General features: G+C 36.8%; 1 protein-coding gene across 5 annotated transcripts in view; it reads left to right on the top strand.

The window, feature by feature from the left end:
- Positions 1-8,512: 8,512 nt before the first annotated feature.
- The window catches only part of LOC107669080 (actin-binding LIM protein 3), a 58,816-nt gene continuing 41,790 nt past the window's right edge, over positions 8,513-25,538 (top strand). For all 5 annotated transcript variants that reach the window (XM_016461178.1, XM_016461179.1, XM_016461180.1 and 2 more), the window contains exons 1-2: positions 8,513-9,071; positions 19,091-19,228. In XM_016461178.1, coding sequence (XP_016316664.1) covers positions 9,059-9,071; positions 19,091-19,228 — 151 coding nt within the window. In that variant the 5' untranslated portion in view covers positions 8,513-9,058. The remainder of the gene's footprint in view (positions 9,072-19,090; positions 19,229-25,538) is intronic.

Raw genomic sequence — 25,538 nt, forward strand, 5'->3', positions numbered from 1 at the left:
ATATATATATATATATATATATACACACACATATATATATATATATATATATATACACATACATATATACACATACATATATATATATATATATACACATACATATATATACATACATATATAATACATATACATACACACATATATATATATATATATGTATACACACATATACACATATATACATATACACACATACACACATACATACATACAAAAATGGATTACATACCACATCAATGATATAGAATCAAAACCCCCACACTGGTGGAGCCATCAAGCCATGTGCCCAAACCATAGTCACGGCATTAACATGGCACACAAGACAAACAGCTGATGGCCTCCGCAGCACATGTTCCAAAGCTTTTTGGAATGCTTTTGCTTTTTGTGGTTAGCATATCGCAGTGTGTACATCTAATTTGTAAATTACATGAATAGCTAATCCATAATCATTGAGTCAGTCTCATGAATGAACTGTCATTTTATTTTCATCTACAAAACAGGTTAAATGATTCATTTCCGAATTGGACTGATTGGGTTCTCAAGTTGAGCTTCCTTAGTGTATCTCTTGGGGAAATATTATCAAAATTATTTGAATAAATGACTAAATATTGGGATATCCAATATATACATCTCATATACTTCAATAATCAGTGTATACTTCGTTTTTAAAGGAATAGTTCACCCAAAATCGAGTCAGTAGGTATGTTTACATGGACACTTTTAGCTTCCATCGGAATGAATTCATTCTGATTGACGAATCCAAACGTAGTGTTTACATGAACGCCAAATAAAGTGATCGGGTTGATATGCGCATTTATATGTCACAAGCTTCTGATCGGATTTACTCTTTTGACATGCACACACTGCATGAATATACAGTTTCCCGCTGTTGTCGCATACTGTTTTAAAAAGCACACGTGATATTTATCTACTTCGGGTCCTAATTAGGCGACGTCCAGCACATGAACTGTTGTGCTGTGCTGCTTACTTCATAAAGCAGTAAAAGTGCCCCTTCCCGCGCCCAAAACCAGTCGTCTGTGGATGATAGTCTTAAACAAGGACTGGTGGGACGTTGTGCTGCTCCACTTCACAGACGCTGAGTGAAAGGGGAGTTTTATAATGACGGGACACTCATTTATGACACTTTATTCACCAGGAAGAACAGCTCGTTCCGCGCGTCATACGTCATTAAGCTATTTTTACGCCACTACGCATGCGCAGTACTTTGTCCTCTCGCTCGGATTACAAAAGGAAAAAACCACCCAGTGTTGCCAATTTAGCTACTTTGTAGCTAGATTTAGCGACTTCCCCGCCCCTTTTGAGACTTTTTTTCAAAAGTTTAGGGACAAATATAGCAACTGCTTGGACAAACCTTATCTAAGTTCTCATCTTGCCCACTGATCTACGTTCATCTTTATATAGATCAGTGAATTTGCCATTGTGATGTCATCTAGTGACATTTAGCTACCAGTTTTAGCTACTTTCAATTGAAAGCAGTTGGCAACACTGAACCACCCCTTACAATCCGATCGAAATCTGAATCGGATCTGGCCAATTCAATCCGATTGACGTGGTTACATGTGACTTTTTTGACTTTTTTATGCTTCTAGTCCTATTACGATCGGATTAGTTGGGACCATGTAAACACAGCTGGTGATTTGGGTGATTTGACCATGAACATTTTTTTTATTCCCAATGAACTGGTTGATCCACACATCTGACTCAGACTGGTTTGAGATTTAGTTACAGTTTGGGTCAACAGCTCACTTTTGCCTGGCCCTCTCAGTAAATAAGACAAAAATATTGTCAGTTTGTGTTTAGTACATACATCATGTTAATCAGTGTTCATAGTTTTAGTTTAAGGAATCGTTTGCCCAAAAATCAAAATAAAGTCAGTGATTTGAAATCGGGAGCCATGATCAAATTTTTCTTCTTCTTCTTTTCTTCTGGATCAAACTGGTTAATGATGGTTTTTGGTTTAAATTTTAAATTGAGTTTTGTATTTTCTTTTTAGAGTGACGTTGTATATTCTGTCCAGTAACTACTACTTTGCCTATAATTCTGGCACATTTACAGTGACATTTATTAATCTGCGCTGTACTTTGCCAAATATATAAATAAAACACTTTAAAACTGTAAAAAAGAATTGATTAAGATTTAAAAAAAATTAAAATAATTAAATGGTTTGTTCCACAGGTAAAAGACAATCATATGAGGTTGAAATGATGTAAGGGCATTTTTGGGTAAGTTATTCCTTTAAAGGAACTTTCATAGAAACAGCATGTTGTGTAATAAAAACTCATAACAGGTTAATAAAGCTGTGGCTAGTGAATGTACCTCAGGGCAGCTCACAGTGGGGGGTAGTTCAGGGAGGCATTGTGTTCCGGTGCCCCTTTGTACCAGTGCCCTAAGGAAGAGCAACTTCCTGTTGTTGTGGACTCTGTCATATTTCAGTACAATGGTAAGTCCAGAGCTCTGACCAGCAGTACAGCCCACGATATCCGCAAAAATCACACAACACACATACTCCTGGTACAGATTACATTGTGTGCACACTCCAGTAAAGATATGCAGGCTGTAAAATCAAAGCTATGCAGGTTATAAAATTCTGTGACAAACATCTATAATATAATATACCTCATAAATGATCACCAATTATGCAGGGTGAGTCAGTCAGTGTAATTATGCTAATTTAATTACTTAATTTCATGTGAAAAACAGCACATGCTTAACAAATAACTGATATCTGTTTTAGGATTTGACCTGGTTTCTAACAGGTGATCAGAATCGGCTTAAAAATAAATGTGATGTTTAAAATGGAGTAACTACATATCTAGGAAGTACTCGTCTCATACAGATGGGAGGGGAGTGTAGAAGTGCTGATGCTATGACAGGCAGAACAATGGTGACTGCTTACACTGTCTGTCTCAGACACTAACCTTATGGCCCTGTCAAAATATCTGACTGTCAGAACGAGAGCACTGCATGGTCAGGCAAAGAAAGCAACCGAAGTGAGATAGACAGACTGAGAGAGGAAGAAACGTAGAGTGTGCGAGGCGCCTGTCACATCCCTCCATTGTGCTGTTTCCTCTTGGCCTTTGTTTCTGTATACACATGACAGTAAAATACTTGTAACACACAGAGCCTTTAGGTTAGGACACACAAAAGAGAACAACTTGCAAATAAGAGACTTCCTGTTAAATCCAACTGCCTGTCTGCCTCCCCATGGGCCAGAGCTTTTTTAATAAAAAAAATAAATAAAAAAACAAATAATAATAAAAAATAACACAGATTAACCAAGGTGCAGTTCATGGGTCTATGAGTCTGTATTGTGCTGAACAAACAGTGAATTTGTGAATGTGATTTATTACTTTTCTAAATGGCACTGGCGTAAAGTCTTTTATCTCTTTGTGGGTTACAGTGTATTCAGACTGAAAGTATTTTTCTTTCACAAAGGAATGAATGCTTGGCTGATTTGTGAGGTTGTGCAATAAGCACAAACCTCTGAGACGTAAAGTGATGAAAGAGTGACTACTAGTGTACGTCAAGAGTAAAATAAATGGGAAATTGCCAGGTAAGGGTTTTCCTCCACTCACTGACCTTGATTTGACATGAATAGCTAATCCATAATCATTGAGTCAGTCTCATGAATGAACTGTCATTTTATTTTCATCTACAAAACAGGTTAAATGATTCATTTCCGAATTGGACTGATTGGGTTCTCAAGTTGAGCTTCCTTAGTGTATCTCTTGGGGAAATATTATCAAAATTATTTGAATAAATGACTAAATATTGGGATATCCAATATATACATCTCATATACTTCAATAATCAGTGTATACTTAGTTTTTAAAGGAATAGTTCACCCAAAATCGAGTCAGTAGGTATGTTTACATGGACACTTTTAGCTTCCATCGGAATGAATTCATTCTGATTGACGAATCCAAACGTAGTGTTTACATGAACGCCAAATAAAGTGATCGGGTTGATATGCGCATTTATATGTCACAAGCTTCTGATCGGATTTACTCTTTTGACATGCACACACTGCATGAATATACAGAGATTCCCACTGTTGTCGCATACTGTTTTAAAAGGCACACTTGATATTTATCTACTTCGGGTCCTAATTAGGCGACGTCCAGCACATGAACTGTTGTGCTGTGCTGCTTACTTCATAAAGCAGTAAAAGTGCCCCTTCCCGCGCCCAAAACCAGTCGTCTGTGGATGATAGTCTTAAACAAGGACTGGTGGGACGTTGTGCTGCTCCACTTCACAGACGCTGAGTGAAAGGGGAGTTTTATAATGACGGGACACTCATTTATGACACTTTATTCACCAGGAAGAACAGCTCGTTCCGCGCGTCATACGTCATTAAGCTATTTTTACGCCACTACGCATGCGCAGTACTTTGTCCTCTCGCTCGGATTACAAAAGGAAAAAACCACCCAGTGTTGCCAATTTAGCTACTTTGTAGCTAGATTTAGCGACTTCCCCGCCCCTTTTGAGACTTTTTTTCAAAAGTTTAGGGACAAATATAGCAACTGCTTGGACAAACCTTATCTAAGTTCTCATCTTGCCCACTGATCTACGTTCATCTTTATATAGATCAGTGAATTTGCCATTGTGATGTCATCTAGTGACATTTAGCTACCAGTTTTAGCTACTTTCAATTGAAAGCAGTTGGCAACACTGAACAACCCCTTACAATCCGATCGAAATCTGAATCGGATCTGGCCAATTCAATCCGATTGACGTGGTTACATGTGACTTTTTTATTCTGATTGTGCTTCTAGTCCTATTACGATCGGATTAGTTGGGACCATGTAAACACAGCTGGTGATTTGAACTTGGAAGCCATGAACATTTTTTTTATTCCCAATGAACTGGTTGATCCACACATCTGACTCAGACTGGTTTGAGATTTAGTTACAGTTTGGGTCAACAGCTCACTTTTGCCTGGCCCTCTCAGTAAATAAGACAAAAATATTGTCAGTTTGTGTTTAGTACATACATCATGTTAATCAGTGTTCATAGTTTTAGTTTAAGGAATCGTTTGCCCAAAAATCAAAATAAAGTCAGTGATTTGAAATCGGGAGCCATGATCAAATTTTTCTTCTTCTTCTTTTCTTCTGGATCAAACTGGTTAATGATGGTTTTTGGTTTAAATTTTAAATTGAGTTTTGTATTTTCTTTTTAGAGTGACGTTGTATATTCTGTCCAGTAACTACTACTTTGCCTATAATTCTGGCACATTTACAGTGACATTTATTAATCTGCGCTGTACTTTGCCAAATATATAAATAAAACACTTTAAAACTGTAAAAAAGAATTGATTAAGATTTAAAAAAAATAAAAATAATTAAATGGTTTGTTCCACAGGTAAAAGACAATCATATGAGGTTGAAATGATGTAAGGGCATTTTTGGGTAAGTTATTCCTTTAAAGGAACTTTCATAGAAACAGCATGTTGTGTAATAAAAACTCATAACAGGTTAATAAAGCTGTGGCTAGTGAATGTACCTCAGGGCAGCTCACAGTGGGGGGTAGTTCAGGGAGGCATTGTGTTCCGGTGCCCCTTTGTACCAGTGCCCTAAGGAAGAGCAACTTCCTGTTGTTGTGGACTCTGTCATATTTCAGTACAATGGTAAGTCCAGAGCTCTGACCAGCAGTACAGCCCACGATATCCGCAAAAATCACACAACACACATACTCCTGGTACAGATTACATTGTGTGCACACTCCAGTAAAGATATGCAGGCTGTAAAATCAAAGCTATGCAGGTTATAAAATTCTGTGACAAACATCTATAATATAATATACCTCATAAATGATCACCAATTATGCAGGGTGAGTCAGTCAGTGTAATTATGCTAATTTAATTACTTAATTTCATGTGAAAAACAGCACATGCTTAACAAATAACTGATATCTGTTTTAGGATTTGACCTGGTTTCTAACAGGTGATCAGAATCGGCTTAAAAATAAATGTGATGTTTAAAATGGAGTAACTACATATCTAGGAAGTACTCGTCTCATACAGATGGGAGGGGAGTGTAGAAGTGCTGATGCTATGACAGGCAGAACAATGGTGACTGCTTACACTGTCTGTCTCAGACACTAACCTTATGGCCCTGTCAAAATATCTGACTGTCAGAACGAGAGCACTGCATGGTCAGGCAAAGAAAGCAACCGAAGTGAGATAGACAGACTGAGAGAGGAAGAAACGTAGAGTGTGCGAGGCGCCTGTCACATCCCTCCATTGTGCTGTTTCCTCTTGGCCTTTGTTTCTGTATACACATGACAGTAAAATACTTGTAACACACAGAGCCTTTAGGTTAGGACACACAAAAGAGAACAACTTGCAAATAAGAGACTTCCTGTTAAATCCAACTGCCTGTCTGCCTCCCCATGGGCCAGAGCTTTTTTAATAAAAAAAATAAATAAAAAAACAAATAATAAAAAATAACACAGATTAACCAAGGTGCAGTTCATGGGTCTATGAGTCTGTATTGTGCTGAACAAACAGTGAATTTGTGAATGTGATTTATTACTTTTCTAAATGGCACTGGCGTAAAGTCTTTTATCTCTTTGTGGGTTACAGTGTATTCAGACTGAAAGTATTTTTCTTTCACAAAGGAATGAATGCTTGGCTGATTTGTGAGGTTGTGCAATAAGCACAAACCTCTGAGACGTAAAGTGATGAAAGAGTGACTACTAGTGTACGTCAAGAGTAAAATAAATGGGAAATTGCCAGGTAAGAGGTTTTCTCCACTCACTGACCTTGATTTGAGAGTACTTCAATAACAAATCGTTTCAAAAACTATTCAGTGTAAGAAAAAAACTAAGAATCAGTACGTTAGCATGTCATCTTTATTTCTGCTTATAACACATTTTTAAAATTCTCTAGTGAATATTTTTTCAGGGTAGTGTTTTTGAAGGTTTTGTATGACTCCAAAATAAATAAATAAAAACCATAGGCAAAGGCAAAAACATTTCCACCATTTTTGCCAATAGAATACAGTGGTGTGAAAAAGTGTTGGCCCCCTTCCTGATTTCTTATTTTTTTGCATGTTTGTCACACTTTAATGTTTCAGATCATCAAACAAATGTAAATATTAGTAAAAGATAACACAAGTGAACACAACATGCAGTTTTTAAATGAAGGTTTTTATTATTAAGGGAAAACAAAATCCAAAACTACATGGCCCTGTGTGAAAAAGTGTTTGCCCCTAGAGAAATTGAACTCAGGTGTGATAAACCAGTTTTAACAGGGGGGCAAACACTTCTTCACACAGGGCCATGTAGTTTTGGATTTTGTTTTCCCTTAATAATAAAAACCTTCATTTAAAAACTGCATGTTGTGTTCACTTGTGTTACCTTTTACTAGTGATTAAAGTGTGACAAACATGCAAAAAAATAAGAAATCAGGAAGGGGGCCAACACTTTTTCACACCACTGTATATTCAGTTCATCGAACACACATTGTCCATAGCGGTTTATAAGAATGAGGTTAAAATTGTTCAGTTAATGTGTCAAATTATAGACCTGAATCATGCTACCCAATTCATGATGTATTATTAGTTTAGATGCTGCTTAAACAATCTATGTGTCACGGGTGCACTGCTGAGCGGAGTCAGGAGCAAGGAACGGAGAGAGACGAGGAGTACATCGATCCAACTGGGTTTAATTCACAAAGGAACACGTAACACTCACGCAATACAGGTAGACATAGACATCAACAATACCGGACGCTGGAGCACACACAGGGAACACTATTTATACACAAAGGAGGAGGGGATGACGAGACACACCTGGGAGCAATGAAACATCAAGGGAAACACCTGGGACAAATGAACTTAACTAATCAGGGGAGGAACAGGAAACTAACCAAATAAGGGCATGGGAAGGCACATGGGGAGCAGGACACACACAAAACATGGAACAGAGTCTGACACTATGCGCATCATGTCACACTTTAGCTCATTTTTGGCTTAAAAATAATATTTTTGACCTTAGCACAAGGCAGAAAACATGGCATAATTCTGACTATTATATTTGTCTAAACTACAGTTGTTGTTGTTGTTGTTGTTTTTGTTTAGTTATAATTTAGTTGTTTTGGCTACACCATATTTTATTTAGCCTATATAAGATGAGTATTACATTACAGAACATTATTGAACTGCACTTTATATCGATTAGCCTATCATTTGTGGCTGAAGTTAAAGAGTAGAAATAAAGCGTGCGTGGTCGTTTTTATTTTTCTGGAACATAATTCTGCTCTAAACGGGTTAATGTCATAGTCATAGTGTCATAGTGTAAGAAGCTTTTGTTTGGTTGTCAGGTTCCTAAATGAAGCCAATTTTGTCTGCTGTATTTACACTGTGTTTTTTCTAACTCTGCATAAGAGGGCGCTATACGTCTATATACAGTAAATGCCGTAGCCTAATCTGCGAAAACCCACCCTACCCTTCAACTTTCCCCCTGCATGACCTCACACCTCAAATCCGCCGCAGGCGACAAGACAAAAACACTGCGCTGCCATTATAATCAACGAATCTGTCTCCTCCAGCACTGTCCGCGCTTGCAGAATAGATGTGTTGTGAGGAAACACGCTGCTCCGCGCTCGCTGACGTCACCCCGGCGAGCGCTTCCATAGATGCGAGCGCGAGAGTACAGCGACAGCGCCTTGTCCACTGTACGCAACACTGAGTGAATCTCAGGCTACACGCGAGAAACGGCAGCATATCATGGAATGTGACTAGGCAACATTCCGCTTTATTTGAAGCCGGTTGTCAGCACTGCACTCGCGGGGTGCAGTACTTTAAGACCACCGTTTCCATTATTACCAAGTGATCACTGCCCTCCTGTGATCCGGGAATCACATTGGGAGCTTTAATATTTTTGTTCATTATTCCTCGAGTTTCTATCCCACTCTAACGGTTCGACTCTGACTTCAAGCTGAGGCTCAATAACTGGATTTCATCGGTGGAACAATAGGCGACTGCTGCTGTCTGGATATAAAATTTTACTCTTGGATTATTGTCTCAGCATCATGAGCACGAGTGGTGAGTAAATTCTTGCTGTTGTTACCTTGGTCTAATTGCAAAGATGAATGAAATACTAATGCGAAATAATCGAAGCAGATAAAAATAAATAAACTTTATCTTGACCTTGTAAAATAAGAGCAATTTGTCTTATTCAAGCGTTTGACCTCTTGCTCCTGACCTGTCCCAAATGCATTCTCACTGAATCAGGTATTTGGGATAATGATGATAATATTATTAATAATAATAATAATGCTTGCTTCTTATTATAAATATAATATTAATAGTTTAATTTGATGTGACGTTTATAATAATAAGAGCAAGTTTATTATTATTGATAATATTATTGTTACTATTATGTTTTTTTTATTCAGTGTTACAAATGAGCCTAATGTGCTCAGGATTGATAAAGAGGACTTATTCCTTTAATCTCTGTAGAAACTGACTTTGGTCATGAAAGAAATTGCACAATCTGTCAATTCAAAAAGCAGTAGAAAATGATTCTGACAAACTAATGTCCATTTGGAGATAAAATGTGTGGAGAAACGTTATAAAACGTGGTGTCTAGTTCAATGCCAGTCAGATACACTTGGTTGCATTCATTCAGCTCTCATCCAATCATAATAATTAAATCATCATTACTGATTACATGCTGTTGAAATCTGTCAGATGAAAACACGAACACCAACAGAGAATGAAAGAGAGAGACAAGCTCATATTGGTGACCAGCTCTCTTTTGAGGCTTGTGCTTCAGTCAGCTGATGTTGCAAGGGCATGACCACTGCTTTTCATAATGATCCTTTTATGGGAAAAGTTCAGCAGAACCTTAAGAACAAAGCCGATGGGCAACAGAGCTGTTTTTTCCCCGTTTGTTGTACCTACTTGGCAAATGCCATGCTGTTCTGCGATTAGAAATGGTTTGCATTCTTGCAGCAAGCTGCTAAATTGCATTCTCAGCTGATGAGCGGATGGACAAACTTTGCCCACATGTGTCCAACGCTCTGAACTAATCCCCCCACTATTCTCCCCTTAGTTCAGGACACACCACTCACAGTACCAGCACACTCTGATAAAACAATGTCACATCAGCCAATTGAGCTTGCCTTGTTCACTCTTTTAAAGCGTTTTGCCTGTCAGCTGGGGATGGGTTTGCTACCAGTGTGCTACCGTATGGAAAGTGAGTGTTTTCAGCTGCAGACAGATGGCAAGGGAATGAGTGCAGTGGCCAGGTTGTGTCTCATGGCAAAAAAGGTCTAGCTGGAGAGCTACCAACAAATGAACAGGCATGCCTGGTCCACAAGAGACCTGGAGTGTTTTGTAGAACATGCACATAATCAGATATTTTTACTTTGTAAAATAGACATGATCTTTTTTTTTAAGTAGAAAGTCCCTACCAAACTGGACGACTGATACAAAGCCTCAAACTTATCTGATAGCCACTCATGTAGACATATGGCATTTGAATGGAGTGGTAGCTGTGCACAATGGCGTGTTGTACACTACATTGAGCATGATTGCCTTGAGCCAGTGAAAATGCAGAGCAATTACACTAAGGTCACTTGGTCTCTCTTCATTTGCTGCTCCCTACATTTCTTATGGTCAACTGCCATTATCACCTGCCCTCTATTTTCTGCACCACTGAGAGAACAGACAAACAATTGAGTAGCGGAATGCTCTTTCAATCTGTTTTCCATTCCCTGTGCTTTCTGTCTTTCTTTCTCTCTTTTTTCTCCCATTTGATCCTCCTGAGTGAATATCAAGGGTTTCTATGCCTTAGAGATTCTAGTAAATGATAGATAGTGATTGTTTATTATCAGGGGCGTTGGACGGATTCGAAAAGGAAAGCAGGGGTACATATTGTATAAGCCTGACTTATGAATATTATTTAAGTGACATAACAATCGGCCAGTGAATGTGAGTGTGAGTCTAGTCTAAGGTTCCTGAAGTCAACCTATTCTGCTCTTCCTGTGTCAGCATTCACGGCTCAGCATCCCTCACATCAATCACACGCTAGCACACACATTTACAGAAGTGCCTCCGTCACCACTGTCCTGTCATGCCAGCCCGGTGGAGAGCAATGAGGTGGAACCCAACTTGCCTTCAATGTTCAGACCTCGTCAACAACACTTTCCATACAAGAGTTATCTGCAACTGCGGCACCCTTTTTAGCCTTCTGTAAAATGAATGCACTTTTTCTTTTGACAGTTTGTGTTAATAAAATGAGCATGAATCGATATTAGGAACAAACAAAATCATTTTAATTAACTGTCATTGTATTAGCATATAGAATTAGCTTATTATGTGGTATGTGCTCAAGAAAACATTGGATTAATTTACTGTCATTATGACAAAGCCCATTATTAATCACAAAAATTGCTTTGTAAATTATATGCAGGAGTGATTTGAACAGTGGGTAGGGAGGGCACATGATTACTCAGTTCGGCTCATGAATATTAATTAAGTGACTTAAAGTTTGCTCAGTAGTTCAGTCTTAAAAATAAAAGTTCTTTATTGGAATCTAATGTTCCATGAAGAATCTTTAAAGGGATAGGTCACCTAACAATGAAAAGTCTGTCATTAATTACTCACCCTCATGTCATTCCAAACCTGTAAGACCTTCATTCATCTTCTGAACACAAATTAAGTTATTTTTTGATGAAATCCGAGAGCTTTCTAGACAGCAAGGGAACTACCATGTTCAAGGCTCAGAAAGGCAGTAAGGACATCATTAAAATAGTCCATGTGTGACATCAGTTGTTCAACCTTCATTTTATGAAGCTACGAGAATACTTTTTGTGTGCAAAGCAAACAAAAATAATGACTTTATTCAACAATGTCTTTCTTCTGTCGTTCTGTGTCAGAATTCGACGTGTGTTCACGACAGTACCACAAACGTGGTAGTTGTTTTGCTGTCTATGCAGGGTCAGAAAGCTCTCAGATTTCATCAAAAATATCTTAATTTGTGTTCCAAAGAAGATCTTACGGGTTTGGAACGATTCATTCATGAGGGTGAATGATTAATGACAGAATTTTCATTTTTGGGTGAACTATCCCTCCATGGAAACTTTCAATTACATAGACACTGTTAAAAACTTGATCTTCGCCATGGGGTATTAAAGATGTAATAATAGGTGGATAGAGGTCATTCGATTCAATTTTGGTTTTGCATGGTGGCCAAAACTTTTATAATCTAATGATTATTTCGCAAAAAGTAGTAATAAGTGTAAAAACGGCCCCCCTCAAGTTATAATGGTGGCTTCCCAGATTAAATATTATGCACTATGCATCTGCCTTGATGTTACTCTGTAGCATCTATCTGCATAATGCATAAGCTCTACCTGGGAGTTGATTTGATCTGAGCTAGTGTGTCAGCAGACGTAGACCCACCATGGCACCGTAAACACACTCTCATCCCATCTGGAGCGCAGTCCGGCCCAGCGTCAGCACCCATTTGTCATTCCTGTAACCCACCAGTATTTAGCAGCACTGGGAACAAAAGAGAAGCACCAGCATGCTAACACTAGTCAGCGTTGAATTTCCTACAGATCCTTTCTAAAGATTTAATTCTCCATGCATTTCCCCTGGCTTGCATATACAGGGTAATATCTTTGATGGAGCTCTTTCTGTAGGACCATGTAGATATGAAAGCCAGTAGATGGACACAGAGTGGCTTTTCACTCTTATTCCAGTACAATAACTGCAGGGCATGTGCTATAGAAAATGTTTTACAAAGAAATAGTACTACTTGTAGTGTCTACATGTGCTAATTGGATTGTGGTTCCTTGCTATTATAACAATGTACAAGAAACTGCTACTTAATTAAGACACAGCTTTGACAAACATATTTGCATAGAGGGGAATACCTTTAATATCTATTTCAGCGTGATCTCTTGATCATTACTCAGCATTTTTATTTTCTAAACTGGTAAGGATGGCATTTTCTTGAGTAGATTTTGTACTCCTCTGTGTTATTTATCTTCTATATAGTCTCCTGTTTCCTATAAATCAGAGTGATTTTGGCAGGCTCTGTTAGTGGGCCAAGCTTATATCTTTGGTATAACATCCTAGTACTGTCTTCCAGCTCAATGAGAAATGCTAAATTCCAGCTGATTCTCAGTTATTGTAAATGTTTGCAATCCAGCTTCCTAAAGCTCTCCAATTAAAGAATCCAAGGAATCTTCTCCTGTTGAAGATATAAAGGTAGATAATTCATAGAGTGACACTAGGGATGTTCATCAGATGACCCTGACCCAACACATTTCTCTAAACTTAGTTGAAATCCCAAATCATTAGTAACCCTGAGAGCAGATCGAAGGCCGGAGCAAGTCCTTGAGGCCCTCAGACCTCATTCTATCTGACCTTGGGTTTGGCTTATTTGAGTGATCATTTGTCTGACAGGGTCAGTTCAGCTCCTGTTGCTACAGCAACATTGGCTTGAATGTAACAGTAGTCATATATCATATTTGGTCAGGTTCTCCAGAGGCCCACGTACTGCAAACAGGTCTTTGAACACCCAACACCCCCACTTTTCTTACGCAGGTTTCAGGGGGAAAGATTTCAATTGTCTTTTTAAAAATATAAAAGAGAAATGATCACTATCAAACAAAAATACAAATAATTTTAATGCGAAAATAAAGATTAAAAGTAGGGATGCACTGAAATTTTGGCTGCCGAAAATTATCGGCCGAAAATAGCATTTTAGGTTTTTGTCCGAAACAGAAAAACAGCCGAAAAAAAAACATGCTCACCGGAAAAGCAAAAAAAAAAAAAATCAGTTAAATTTGATTGTTGCATCGAACTTAATAAAAAGAATAGATTGATATTAATATTCATATTTTTTCTCTCCAATTTTATTGTTTTACTTTCCATAAAAGTCTGACTATTTTACTGGCTCGTGTTTTTTTAATTCAGTATCATTAAATCATTCAAAGTTTTTTATATAAAAATATTATTCAAAATCATTAAAATAATAAATAATTATTAAAAAGCATTTTCGGTTTAGTTTTCAGCAAAGTGAATCCTAGAATATTCGGTTTCGGCCCAGAATTTTTATTCCGGTGCATCCCTAATTAAAAGTAATGAAAAGTCATTAACAATGAATGGGTTAACATATTCATTTATTACCATTCAAAAGTTTATATATATTTTTAAATAATTTAATTATTTTATTCAGCATTAAATCAAAAGTGACAGGAAAGACTTACATTTATACAAAAATAAGACCTTTGAACTTTCTGTTCCACAAATAACAATGAAAATAAAAAAAATCATGGTTTCCACCAAAATATTAAACAGCATGTTTTTAACATTGATCAAATATACTGATAAGGTATTTCAGCCACAAGTTTAAAGTAAATACAGTTGATCCTATTTTATATGGTTTTAGATATGCTAAATCTGATTGTACTGAGCAAGTAATGACACACATTATTTAAACTTTCAAGTACCATGTTGTTAACAACCACCAAAAACATATTTTTCTAGTACTGGTCAGTATTATTCTTGTTGCAAGTAAGTGTTCTGACTCTGTTATGGAAGCAGGAGTGTTACTTAGTCAAAGGTCTTCACCCAGTGCTCATTACTGTGAAGGATAAGTGGACTCTGGCCACAAGCTCTTGTTTACACCTCTCTTCTGCCTGGCTATGGAGGAATTGAGAGCAGCTTTGTCACCTCCACTCTCCCACAATCCTGTGTGACTATAATCCGCAGGAGGCTCCTCCGCTGAGGGCAGAAATAGCAGTGGCCCCTTAGGTCCTGTGGTTATCGCCTTACACCATGGGCCGGATGTTACCGGTCCTTTGCTATATATTGCTTAACATTAGTGCTCTGAAGTTTCCCAGAAGAACTAGGCCTCTCTGAATCTCATTTTTTGTTGTGTATATCAAGCATTTAGTTCATTTTTATAACTGAGGTGTGTGTGTGTGTGTGTGCAAACCGAGAGGAATTTGTGGCAACACGTTTAAACTATTGAAAATGTAAGAAAATTCAGAGTGACCTATTTTGGGGTTTGAGGATCTTGTTGTTTTTATTTGAACTGTGAAGACTGTAATTTCTTTATTAATAATAGACATTTCTTTGTATAATTCATTTGAATCTGGATTTTAGCTTCCATTATATTAATACTTTCCACTAAAACATGAGTGGTATCATCAGGTATCTAATGTAGGTGCCATTAAAAACTTTAATCCTGTGTGCATGTCCTCCCATGATCTCTGTGCATGTGATATAGCAGGGATTACACAGCCTGTTTACACCCACCCTCCTTTAGCACAGCGACACCCATAAATGACAGATGAGTGATGCCTGAAAGACATATAGTCTTTTAATGGCATTCTCTTTTGAGCTGTCACCTCTGTTTATCTGAGCATTATTGTATGTGAAAGCTTATGGGCCGCTTTGAGGTACAAAGAAAAGCAAAGCTTTGGGGGAAGTAGCTCTCACACATTACCATAAAATGCTCCTGGTTTTGTGATACTACAAAATCTCGTATTTTCTCTTGTGTGACTGTTATCTGTTTTTAACAGCATCACGACTGTACTATACTCTACACACTGACAAAAGACTGGGCTCAGAGCGTCTTGCAGAACTGAGGGCCACACACACAATTCAGAAAACAGCTCTGGAAGTCGGCCAGGCAGCGTGATGCTCTGTCAAAGGAATAAGTGCTTACACTATTACCAGTGTGAGATTGAGCCACTGGAGGAGGCATAACAGCATTAATGGATCATTGTTCTTCAGCTGTGGATGTAGAAAAGTCAATGAAACTCTCTATTCCAATAGAATGACAATTTGTGAAGTGATCTTCTAGTACAAGTCATTGTTTGTTGAATTGAAAAATGTTCAGCTCTCAATATTATTATTATTTTTATTTTTGTAGTTGAATAACATTGTTAAATGTAATCTTTAGCAAATCTCAAAATGAATATAACCTTTTTTGTATTCTGTTTATTATGTTTTGATGCCTATTTTCACTTGCAGCCTCTAAAATGATAGATTTTAGTTATTATTGTTTTGTTTTTTATTTATTTTGACCAAATAATATTGAAATTCAGTAGCTTTTAGTACAAGACATTGTTTGTTGCAGTAAAAAAGTCAGCCCTCGGATACTTGACTGGCATATCAATATATAAGTGTTTATTGCATAGATATTTCAATAATATTTTTACAATATTATTTATTATTTAAACGCTTAGCAAATCTCAAAATGAATTTTTCGTATTCTGTTCCCTGTTATAATTTCACTTGCATTTAAAATGATTGATTTTAGTAGTTAGTGTTTTATTGTAAATGTATTTTGACCAAATAGTATCACATTTCATCTGCAACTTATTGGTTATCTGCTATAACATGAAAATATTAATTGGATTATATGTGTTGGGCAGAATTTTAATATTGGTGCATCCCTAAAAATTCAGGCTCAGGTGAGCGCACTTCATAATAATGATTTATTGTTGAAAAATAAGGAAATTTCCTGCACTGATCAGTATCACTTCCTGACATGACACATTGTGCTCGCTGATTACGTTTGTCTTTTCCAACATGCACACAAAACCCTCATTAAAACCTGGTTCCCAGTATGCTCTACCAGGCCGGACACTATTTTAACGTGTGTTCCTGGCTGTCACCGGGCTCTGTTTCTCAGGGAGCTGTGGGAACATGGTGCTGAAGAATCTGATCGCAGGCCCGGCAGTTCTGCCCTGCTGCCAGGATTGTAGCTGAAACATTGGAGATCAGGGTAGGGCATGTGCCCTTGCTGTTTTCAACATTTCCCCCCAGTTAAATCCGTTTAGACTAAAGCGAGAGCAACACTTGCTACAGTGATTGCACAGTAATTGATTTATTCACTGGCTGAGTGTTTGAACGCCTGTTATGCATCTTTAATAGGAAGGCAATCAGCACAAAACCTCCAGCCATCAATACACAGAAAGAGAGAGTGAAGGAAATTATTTAGGTAACCCTCAGGCCCATTATAACGACAAACGAAGAACTCAAGCTGTAGTACAGGTACAACAAATACAGCTTAGAGGACATTTTTGGTTTCACAGTGCAAAATACATTACTTTTGCCTTAACACACTGTACTCTAGACAAACACATGGCCAATATTGAAATTCAGGCTGATACAGATAAGAGTATAATTATTTTTGTTCTATGGCTGATATTAAATGATGTCTACTTTGTTTTAGCGAAATGATAAATTTTTTTTTTTAGAGACAATTTAAAAATAAGACAAATATTTTTCTCTACATTAAAACTCAGTCAGTTTAGGCATCACAACATTATATTACAGTACGAAAAATGGATATTCATTTTGAGACATTTTGAGATTTTAACAGTGTTATAAAATTACTAAATAAATAAATAAATATGCTATTAAATTATTCGTTTTTTTAAAGATAAAGTGAGCATTAGATGATTTCAGAGGAAAGTATACAGGGGAGAATAAAAAATGGAAATGAACATGCACAATTAAATATCCAAATATCTGCAGATACGGTATATATTCAGTATTAGTATTATTTATGCACTTTTATTTTTAATTATTATTAATATAATGTTAATAATAATATTATTCATTATTGCTCTTATTATTAATTATTATGAATTATTAATTAATAATTTGAACATTTAGTGTTTATATTTTCAGTTTTATTTATTCATTTTAATTTTAGTTTGAGCTTTAGTTGAGCTTTAATTATTTAGCTTTACACTACTTGCATTTCAGTTTTAGTTTTAGTAATTTTCAGGACTTCGACAAACTTATTTTCAGTTAGTAGCTCAGGAAACATTTGTAACCCCCTTGTTTTTTTATATATATATAGATGTATGTATATGGGCAGATCTCGGGCTCTGCTGAAATAGTTATAAATCTAAAATGTTTAATAAAGAAAGAATAAAAAAAGGAAACCTTTGTAAAAATGTGATTGCTTTAAGTTAAATTTGTCTTTCTTTTTCTCTAAATCTAATATTTGTATTTTATTTCAATTAACGAAAATTATTTTTAAAAATAGTTTTAGTTTTAGTTAACAATAACAACATTCATTTAATGTCAATGCCGATACTAATAAATAATGATTCATAAGAAATGATAAAGAAAAATTTAATATCAGCCAACAATAAGGTTCCAATAAACAGGGGTGCACATAAGTTTTTCAGCCTGGTTCTCATATGAGAACCTGGAGATTTGGTTTGGTCCTCACATGACACATGGTGTGAGTGACCCAATAATAAATTAATAATAGTGATAATATTATTGCACTTTATTTAGATTTTTTAAAAATAAAATAATAAACTAAATAATAAAGTGTGATAATACTATTTTATTTAAAAATAAAAAGGGAGTATTAAATACAAATACAATTATTTTATAGTAAACTTAAAAATAAAATGCTAATATTTTTATTATTATTATTTGAATTTGAACCTTAATTATTATTTTTAATTTGAATTATTTAAATTTTTAATTTTCAAACTTAAAATCAGCAAGCTATTTTGGCGGGTTGCCGGCAAGCAAGTAAATGGGCTTCCGGGTTTAGCGCTGCCGATTGTAGAGCGTCAGTGAATGAAATGTCACCTTTTTGCATTGTGCTTTGAAAACGTTAGCGGGTAGCCTAGATTTATGCTTTCAGTTTGAATATAAATCTTATACAGTACAGTTTGTCGATCTAAAATAGTAATTGTGCATTAACAGCTGTCAACCATGTCGGTACACAAACGCGCACTCTGAACTAATTTACACAGCGCATTTCTTATTTTGGTCGCGCATGCAGACCTGCGGACCACTTATGTGCACCCCTGCCAATAAACAGTGTTGGGCAGTAACTAGTTACTAATAATGCATTACAGTAATAATACTACTTTCCCTGGTAACTAGTAGTGTAACTAATTACTGTTGGCTGGTAGTAATAAGTAAAGTAATAATATTTGAAAGGACTAACTAGTAATGAGTAAAATATTACATTTTTGGAGTAATGAGCCCAACACTGCCGATATATGATGTAACGTTCGTTACTTAGTGCCTTTTTGTCTTTTTCCTAATAGTACCCTATCAGCAAAGCTCATGCAGCAGTGAACGGAGCTCCGGACCAATCCACTGCTTTCGCTGCCGGGAGGTGTGCAAAGGAGAGGTGGTACGAGTGCAGCATGTCCACTTCCACATCAAATGCTTCACCTGCCAAGGTAAGAGTATTTTGCCCATGTGCAATGCATTCTAAACTGTGACCTCTCAGAACCATCTTTTAATTATGGGAAAAACTTGCGTACTGCCTTGGATTTGTGTCAGATATACAAATTCCAATAGATTCCGTTCAGTAATGGCACTTCATTAAGAACTAAAGCAGAGCTCTCTGCCTCTGACCTAATAGCAGTTTGGCATGAGTGGTTAGAAGCAGTGCATTTCTGATTTAATGATGCTGGCTGTGCTCCTGGGGCTGTCTGAAGTAGGAACCTGTTGCGTAATGAGATCCTCTGGCCTCACATTGTCAAGATGGTAGCTCAGTGATGCCCCATGGCACTGCCCTCAATTATGAGTGACATTAGTGACGTCACGCAATTAAAATGTAAAACGAATGTGGATATGATGTGACCAGGTACCGTCACCTTTAGATTATGTTAGATTAAAAATGTGGAAGTAAAACCCTTGAGAGATGGGCTCATTTGCGGTTTAATGAAGGTTGCATTTGTGCTACTTTTCCCTGCTTACACTCAAACTGGTGTTGCCACATGGTCCCTGCGTTGCATTTAAAGGGGTTGCTGTGGAAACCGTGTGGAGGGTGCACCCTGCCCCTGGTTGGTGGTTATTCTCAGCTACACTATCAAACCGACAGCCAATAGCAGCCCCCCATAGCAAACCCTAGGGCATAGTTGGGGGGGATGAGGGGGGGCTCATAGATGGAGAGGCGAGGCGGGAGCGATTGAAAGAGAATGGCAGTTTCCCTCCCTCCATTATGACATCACGAGTTGCCTTGGAGCACATGAAGTTACTCAACAATAACAGTCCTTTTCCCCTTTGCGTCCTCTCTCTATCAAATTCGCCCACTCTCCGAGTGCTGCCCTTATCTTCCATAAAATTGCCTTGAGCAATAATGTATTTCACCTCTTACTCAACCCCACCCCTTATCTCACGATTCGCGCTGTATATTATTGTGTGTGTGTTAGCCGTGCGCTATATGTGTAGGAAGTCCAAACGCTGCTTCGACAGCTCGTATCTCCAGCATCGTTGCTGTTTCATTGTTGCGCGGTGGTTTGTTTACAGTTCTGCGACTGACGGCTCGGCTTCTGTGCGTGCTGTGAGTTTTGTTTGGATGGGAGAACCGAGTGTGCTGATGAGCCGTGGGGCTTTGAGGCCCAGTTAATTGGATAAAGGGGCAACATTTGTGGGGTGTTTCACAAGAATCCCAGCTCACTCAGCATGTGCTGTCACAGGTCAGAGGGGCCATGTTGGAGTCGCAGTTGCCGGTGTTCGTAAACACGTGACAGTCTGCTATCAGCCCTTTTGTTGAAGCTAAAAACCAAACGTAGCTGAATTGTAATTTTGTATGATCGTAATGTTATTGTTTGTTTACTGAGTTTGCATGTTATTCAATACAGGTTCAGTGGAAAAATGCGCCGGTTGTAACCGATTTCTGCAAAATATTGCTATTACGCTGGTTCTAGCTTGTTTCGCGACATTTTCAAAGTGAAATGTCTAGAGTGTGCAGAGCTGAGTAGATTACTTACAAATTGTAGTCTGTTACTGATTACAGATTACATGATGAAAACTGTAGTTAGTAACGTAATCTAGGTTACTAATTTTAGGTAATGTATTCAGAAAAGATTACTTTTATATTTTTTTTATCAAACTTGTTTAATTTTATATTACTTGTTTTAAACTTACCATTAACTCTTTCCCCGCCATTGATGAGATATCCTGTCAATTAAGAGACAACGCTTAAAATATAAAAAATGCTGGCGGTGGCTAGCAACTATATTAAAAAACGCTGGTGGGGAAAGAGTTAAACATACTATATTGATGTAAAAAAGCAGAGAAAAATAAAATATGTTACATTTTTTGATATCAACATCATAAAATGCAGTAAATATTACATTAGTGGGCTGACAGAGAGTTAATAGTGAGTTGATAAAAACCTACTAATTAATTAAATCATAATGTAAAATAAAAACAGTATAAGCACATATATATATATATATACATATATACAGTGGGTACGGAAAGTATTCGGTCAAATATAATGAGTATATGGTGTAATATTTCGCAGAATGCTCCTCTCTAGACTTCATTTCTCCAGTGAACTAATGAGCTGTGGACACTGATGACTTGCTGAGGTAAATTAAATGCTACGTGACATTTTATTTCCATGCTGTATTGTTGATGTCTTTCCGCGGTTGAAACACTGATTGAGCAATTACATGAGGCATGAGATGTTCAGTCATGTTTATTCGCGTTAAAACTAGTAGTACAGAGGAAGGAATGATCGCGTTCACTCGCGCTCCGCTCTGCACAGATCTGAGGGGCGTCACGGCTCAGACACCGGAACCGGAGCTGATCGCGGCTGCTCTACTCAGTGCTTGTGTTGGGATTATACCAGCACGTCTCTGAACCGTCCCAGAAGCAGCTCTCTAAGGCGTTTATACAGCAGTCTGTCATGCCACATAAAAGACGGTCAAAACACCATTTATTATTTGAATTTCCTGAGAAGAAGAAAAGAAGAAAAACTGTATTTGTGCGGTACACATGCGTACCGAACCGAAAGACCCGTACCGAAACGGTTCGGTACGAATACGTGTACTGTTACACCCCTAATATATACTGTATATATGTGTGTGTGTGTGTGTGTGTGTGTATATATATATATATATATTATATATAATTTATTTTCCTGCATGTCAATGTGACCATTAACTGACATCAGAGAACTGTAAACATGTGAATGTGTTAAATTATTAGAAATTTTAACTTCCTCAGAGATATTTCAAGTAAATATTTTATGTTAAGGGGGTTGGCTGACAGAAACATTTGGGAATATAATATAATATTATGAATAATTGTCATTGTGTGAATGATATGTAATCATGTAATCCATAAAAAATAACTGTAATCTGATTATAAGCATTTTAAAATATAATATACTCTAAGTATTTATTTTTGGAATCTGATTACGTAACCCAGATTACATGTAATAGGTTACTAGCCAGCACTGGTGTGTAGCACTAAAAGCATGTTTAGTTTAATCCGAAACAGATAAAAGTGAATCTGACAATGTTTTATTACATTGGTCATTGTATTGTGGCAGTTCGGAAAATGAAATGTCTGGTGAGTGGCTCTAAAAGGTTAATGCTCTATCATGTTTGAAAACATACCGTACCACCTAGTTTACAAATCTTGCAATGTTAAAAGTTATTTGAGGTCATAAAATAGTATTGTGCACGAAACCACACAAAATAAGTCTTTATTAATCAATAATCAGCCTCTGTATTCACTTTGTTTGAGAAGTAAAAGTTGCTGGTGTTTTACTATCACTAGTTCTCATTGCATTATTTACAGGTAGTTTTTTGTTTGTTTGTTTTACAAAAAAGGTACGTTTTTCCAATGAGCCTTGGTTTATTGATCTGAGTTGTGCTTTTATTTCAAAAGGCATGCAAGATGTATGCTTTGGCTGTTGGAATCCATGACTGACTTGGAAACCGGAGTAAAATCAATAGTTTGTAATAGAACTGTTTGGTTTGGGCTACAAACAAGTAGATTACATTGGTTGGCTTTACTTGACGACGTGCCTTTATAAACAGGAGGAGATCAAGAAAAGGATATGCCTTTGGAATTATAGTCTAGTTAATTGAAACAGCAAGCACTCGAGCACACAGGAAGAAACATGTGGGCCAAGGTCATGTAGATACAGCTGAAGCTGAGGCAGTGGAGACAATTTCAGGGGGAGTTTACCCAGGCTTTGGCCATGAAAAGAGGCGGATGCTGTACACACAGGTATGAGAGAACCAGCTGTTTCCAAGGACACACTGATGGTTAGTTTGTGTAAAGGGGAGGCAGCCAGGGGTATTAGCAGTATTCACTTCCTGTGTATGCATGCACATGTCCACAGTCAAACATAAACGGTCATAAGCTCCATTAAAAAAAAACCTAGTGAATTGCCTGCATAGACAGCATTTTAAGCTATTTTGGACATGCTACTGATGCCAAGACTGCTTTAAATATTATAATCATTTTGACCTAATATTAAGGCAGAATTGCATGTAGAGAAGGTAATCGGTGAAAAAATAATTCCAAGATGGTGGACAAAGTGGGAGAAATGAAAGAAAAAAAATACTGATAAAAATAAGTCAGTGTCATTAAATGGATATTATTGCCCATTATTTGTATATGTTTTGCATTTTCATACTAGAGTGCTGCACCATTAGCTTAGCAACATGCTAAATCTATTGGATTTGATTATGTGTTGAGTCTCCCATGCGGAGTGCTGTTTGTGGTGAGTTGCTGCCTATATAGTGTTTTAAATTAGGTTTTGTTAGGATGCCACCTTAAAATGCCTATTCTGCCTATGTAGATAGTGAGGCGGCTTTTGCAACAATTCTGGAGATTTATTATTTTGCTTTATTTCATCCTATTGTGTACACACACCCTCTCAAACACACACATGCACATTCATGCATGCACACACTTGTTCATGCAAGGGCAAATTTTATTTGTTTCTGCACTACTATAGTGGGCATCTCGTTAGATGTGCAGGCACAGAAAACTCATTAAATCTCTATTTGGTTGTGCATTTATTTCCCCTATTCAAGTAAAAGTCAGATTGGATTCTAACAGCTCTCAGCAGGGAATGTAAGTCACACACTTGTCCTGACCTCCTGACTCTGAGTCCTTACTAGCTTTCTAGTTGGCTCTTCTCTCTCTCTTACATGAATGCAAAGAGATAATGAACACAGCTGTGCAACTATTGATATAATAGAGACATACAGTGGCCCCGTAATGTATTTGGACAGCACTTATAAAAGTATTAATGTCATTGCATTACATAACATAATATCAAAATAAGTGATACTTATAAAAATGGGTAGCACAGGTATACTTTTAAAGCAGTGACATTTAAATGCTCATCATTTGCTGTAAGTGTGTTGAAGTACTTGTAGATATGGTGTTGTTGTCAAATAATTTACTGTCAAATTTAGGCTAGCATTTTTCAAATGGCATGCATTGCTTCAGTAAAATTACTTGTACATTACTAAATTATCATCACCTTCATAACCTACATAAAAGGTTCATAAACCTTCATAAATCCATATATGCAGCAGACTGAGGGATTTAAATATATTTGTGGGCTATAAATTAATTTTCATGGGTTTAAATGAATAATTTTCAGTTAGTGGCCACTTGCTATTTAAATCCATTAAAAACGGCGAATTAATTGAGTAGACAGCATGACAATTGCAAAGATAAATACTTATATAAGAGAGAATATGTTTGAATAATTTTATCTTCTCTTAGAAACATTCTGGTCTTTCTTTAACCAGATCTGCTGCTTTTTCACTAGAAGAGTGTGGCATTTGAGCTGAATGCTTGACAGTATGTCTGAGTGAAACGTCATGGAACAATAAATATCCAGACCAGCTCACCTACACTTGAGCCTCTAGTGGGTGACTCACAAGTATGAGCACCATCCATAAACTGTCAGACAGGTTGTCATCATTTACTCACCCCCATATGGCTTTCTTTATTCAGAGGAACATAAAAGTAAATATTTTGAGAGATCCTTCAGTGTTTTTATCCATACATTGGACATGTTTGTAACCAAAACTGTCTGGTTACCAGCATTTTTCAAAATATATAAAATGATGAGCAAATGATGACAGAATGTTCCGTTTTGAGTGAACTATCTGTAAGTTACAGTTCCACTTGAACTCTTTTCTCTCACCATTGCTTTTGTGTATGATAAGAACTTTGTTCTGAGCAAATTGGCAAAGTAGTGCCTAGAATTCCAAGAGGGAGGACGTTTATCTGAAACAGCCAGTGTTTTTATGGACAGTTACTGGTGACTATTGCAATAAGCACTCGCCAGCTTACGGTATAGATTTTCAAACCTAATAACTTGAGGTAATGTTTATTAAATTACAATTGTATTATTATTTTTTATCTGTATTGTTCAATATTGGATATTTATTGTATGTGCCTTTTATATTATATGATCACTTAAAGTTAATATTAAAAAAAAAAACAGTAATTTTCATACTGTACGTTATAATGTTGGGATGGCTAAATTTACTTTTTGCATTTAAAATGATTGATTTGAAATTTTATTTTTTATTTAGACAAAATAGAATAGAATTTTAATATTGATAGTTTATAGGATATTGGCCAAAACATGAAAATAGTTTTCCTGGGTGCATTGGTGTATGCCTAATAAATTCTTAAGCAAATCGTCATCTGCAAATTCAATGTCAGGGTCAAATTAATGGTATTTTACCACTGAATAAACATAGA

The sequence above is a fragment of the Sinocyclocheilus anshuiensis genome, unplaced genomic scaffold, assembly GCF_001515605.1.
Source record: "Sinocyclocheilus anshuiensis isolate Anshui unplaced genomic scaffold, SAMN03320099.WGS_v1.1 scaffold124, whole genome shotgun sequence".
Lineage (NCBI taxonomy): Eukaryota > Metazoa > Chordata > Actinopteri > Cypriniformes > Cyprinidae > Sinocyclocheilus > Sinocyclocheilus anshuiensis.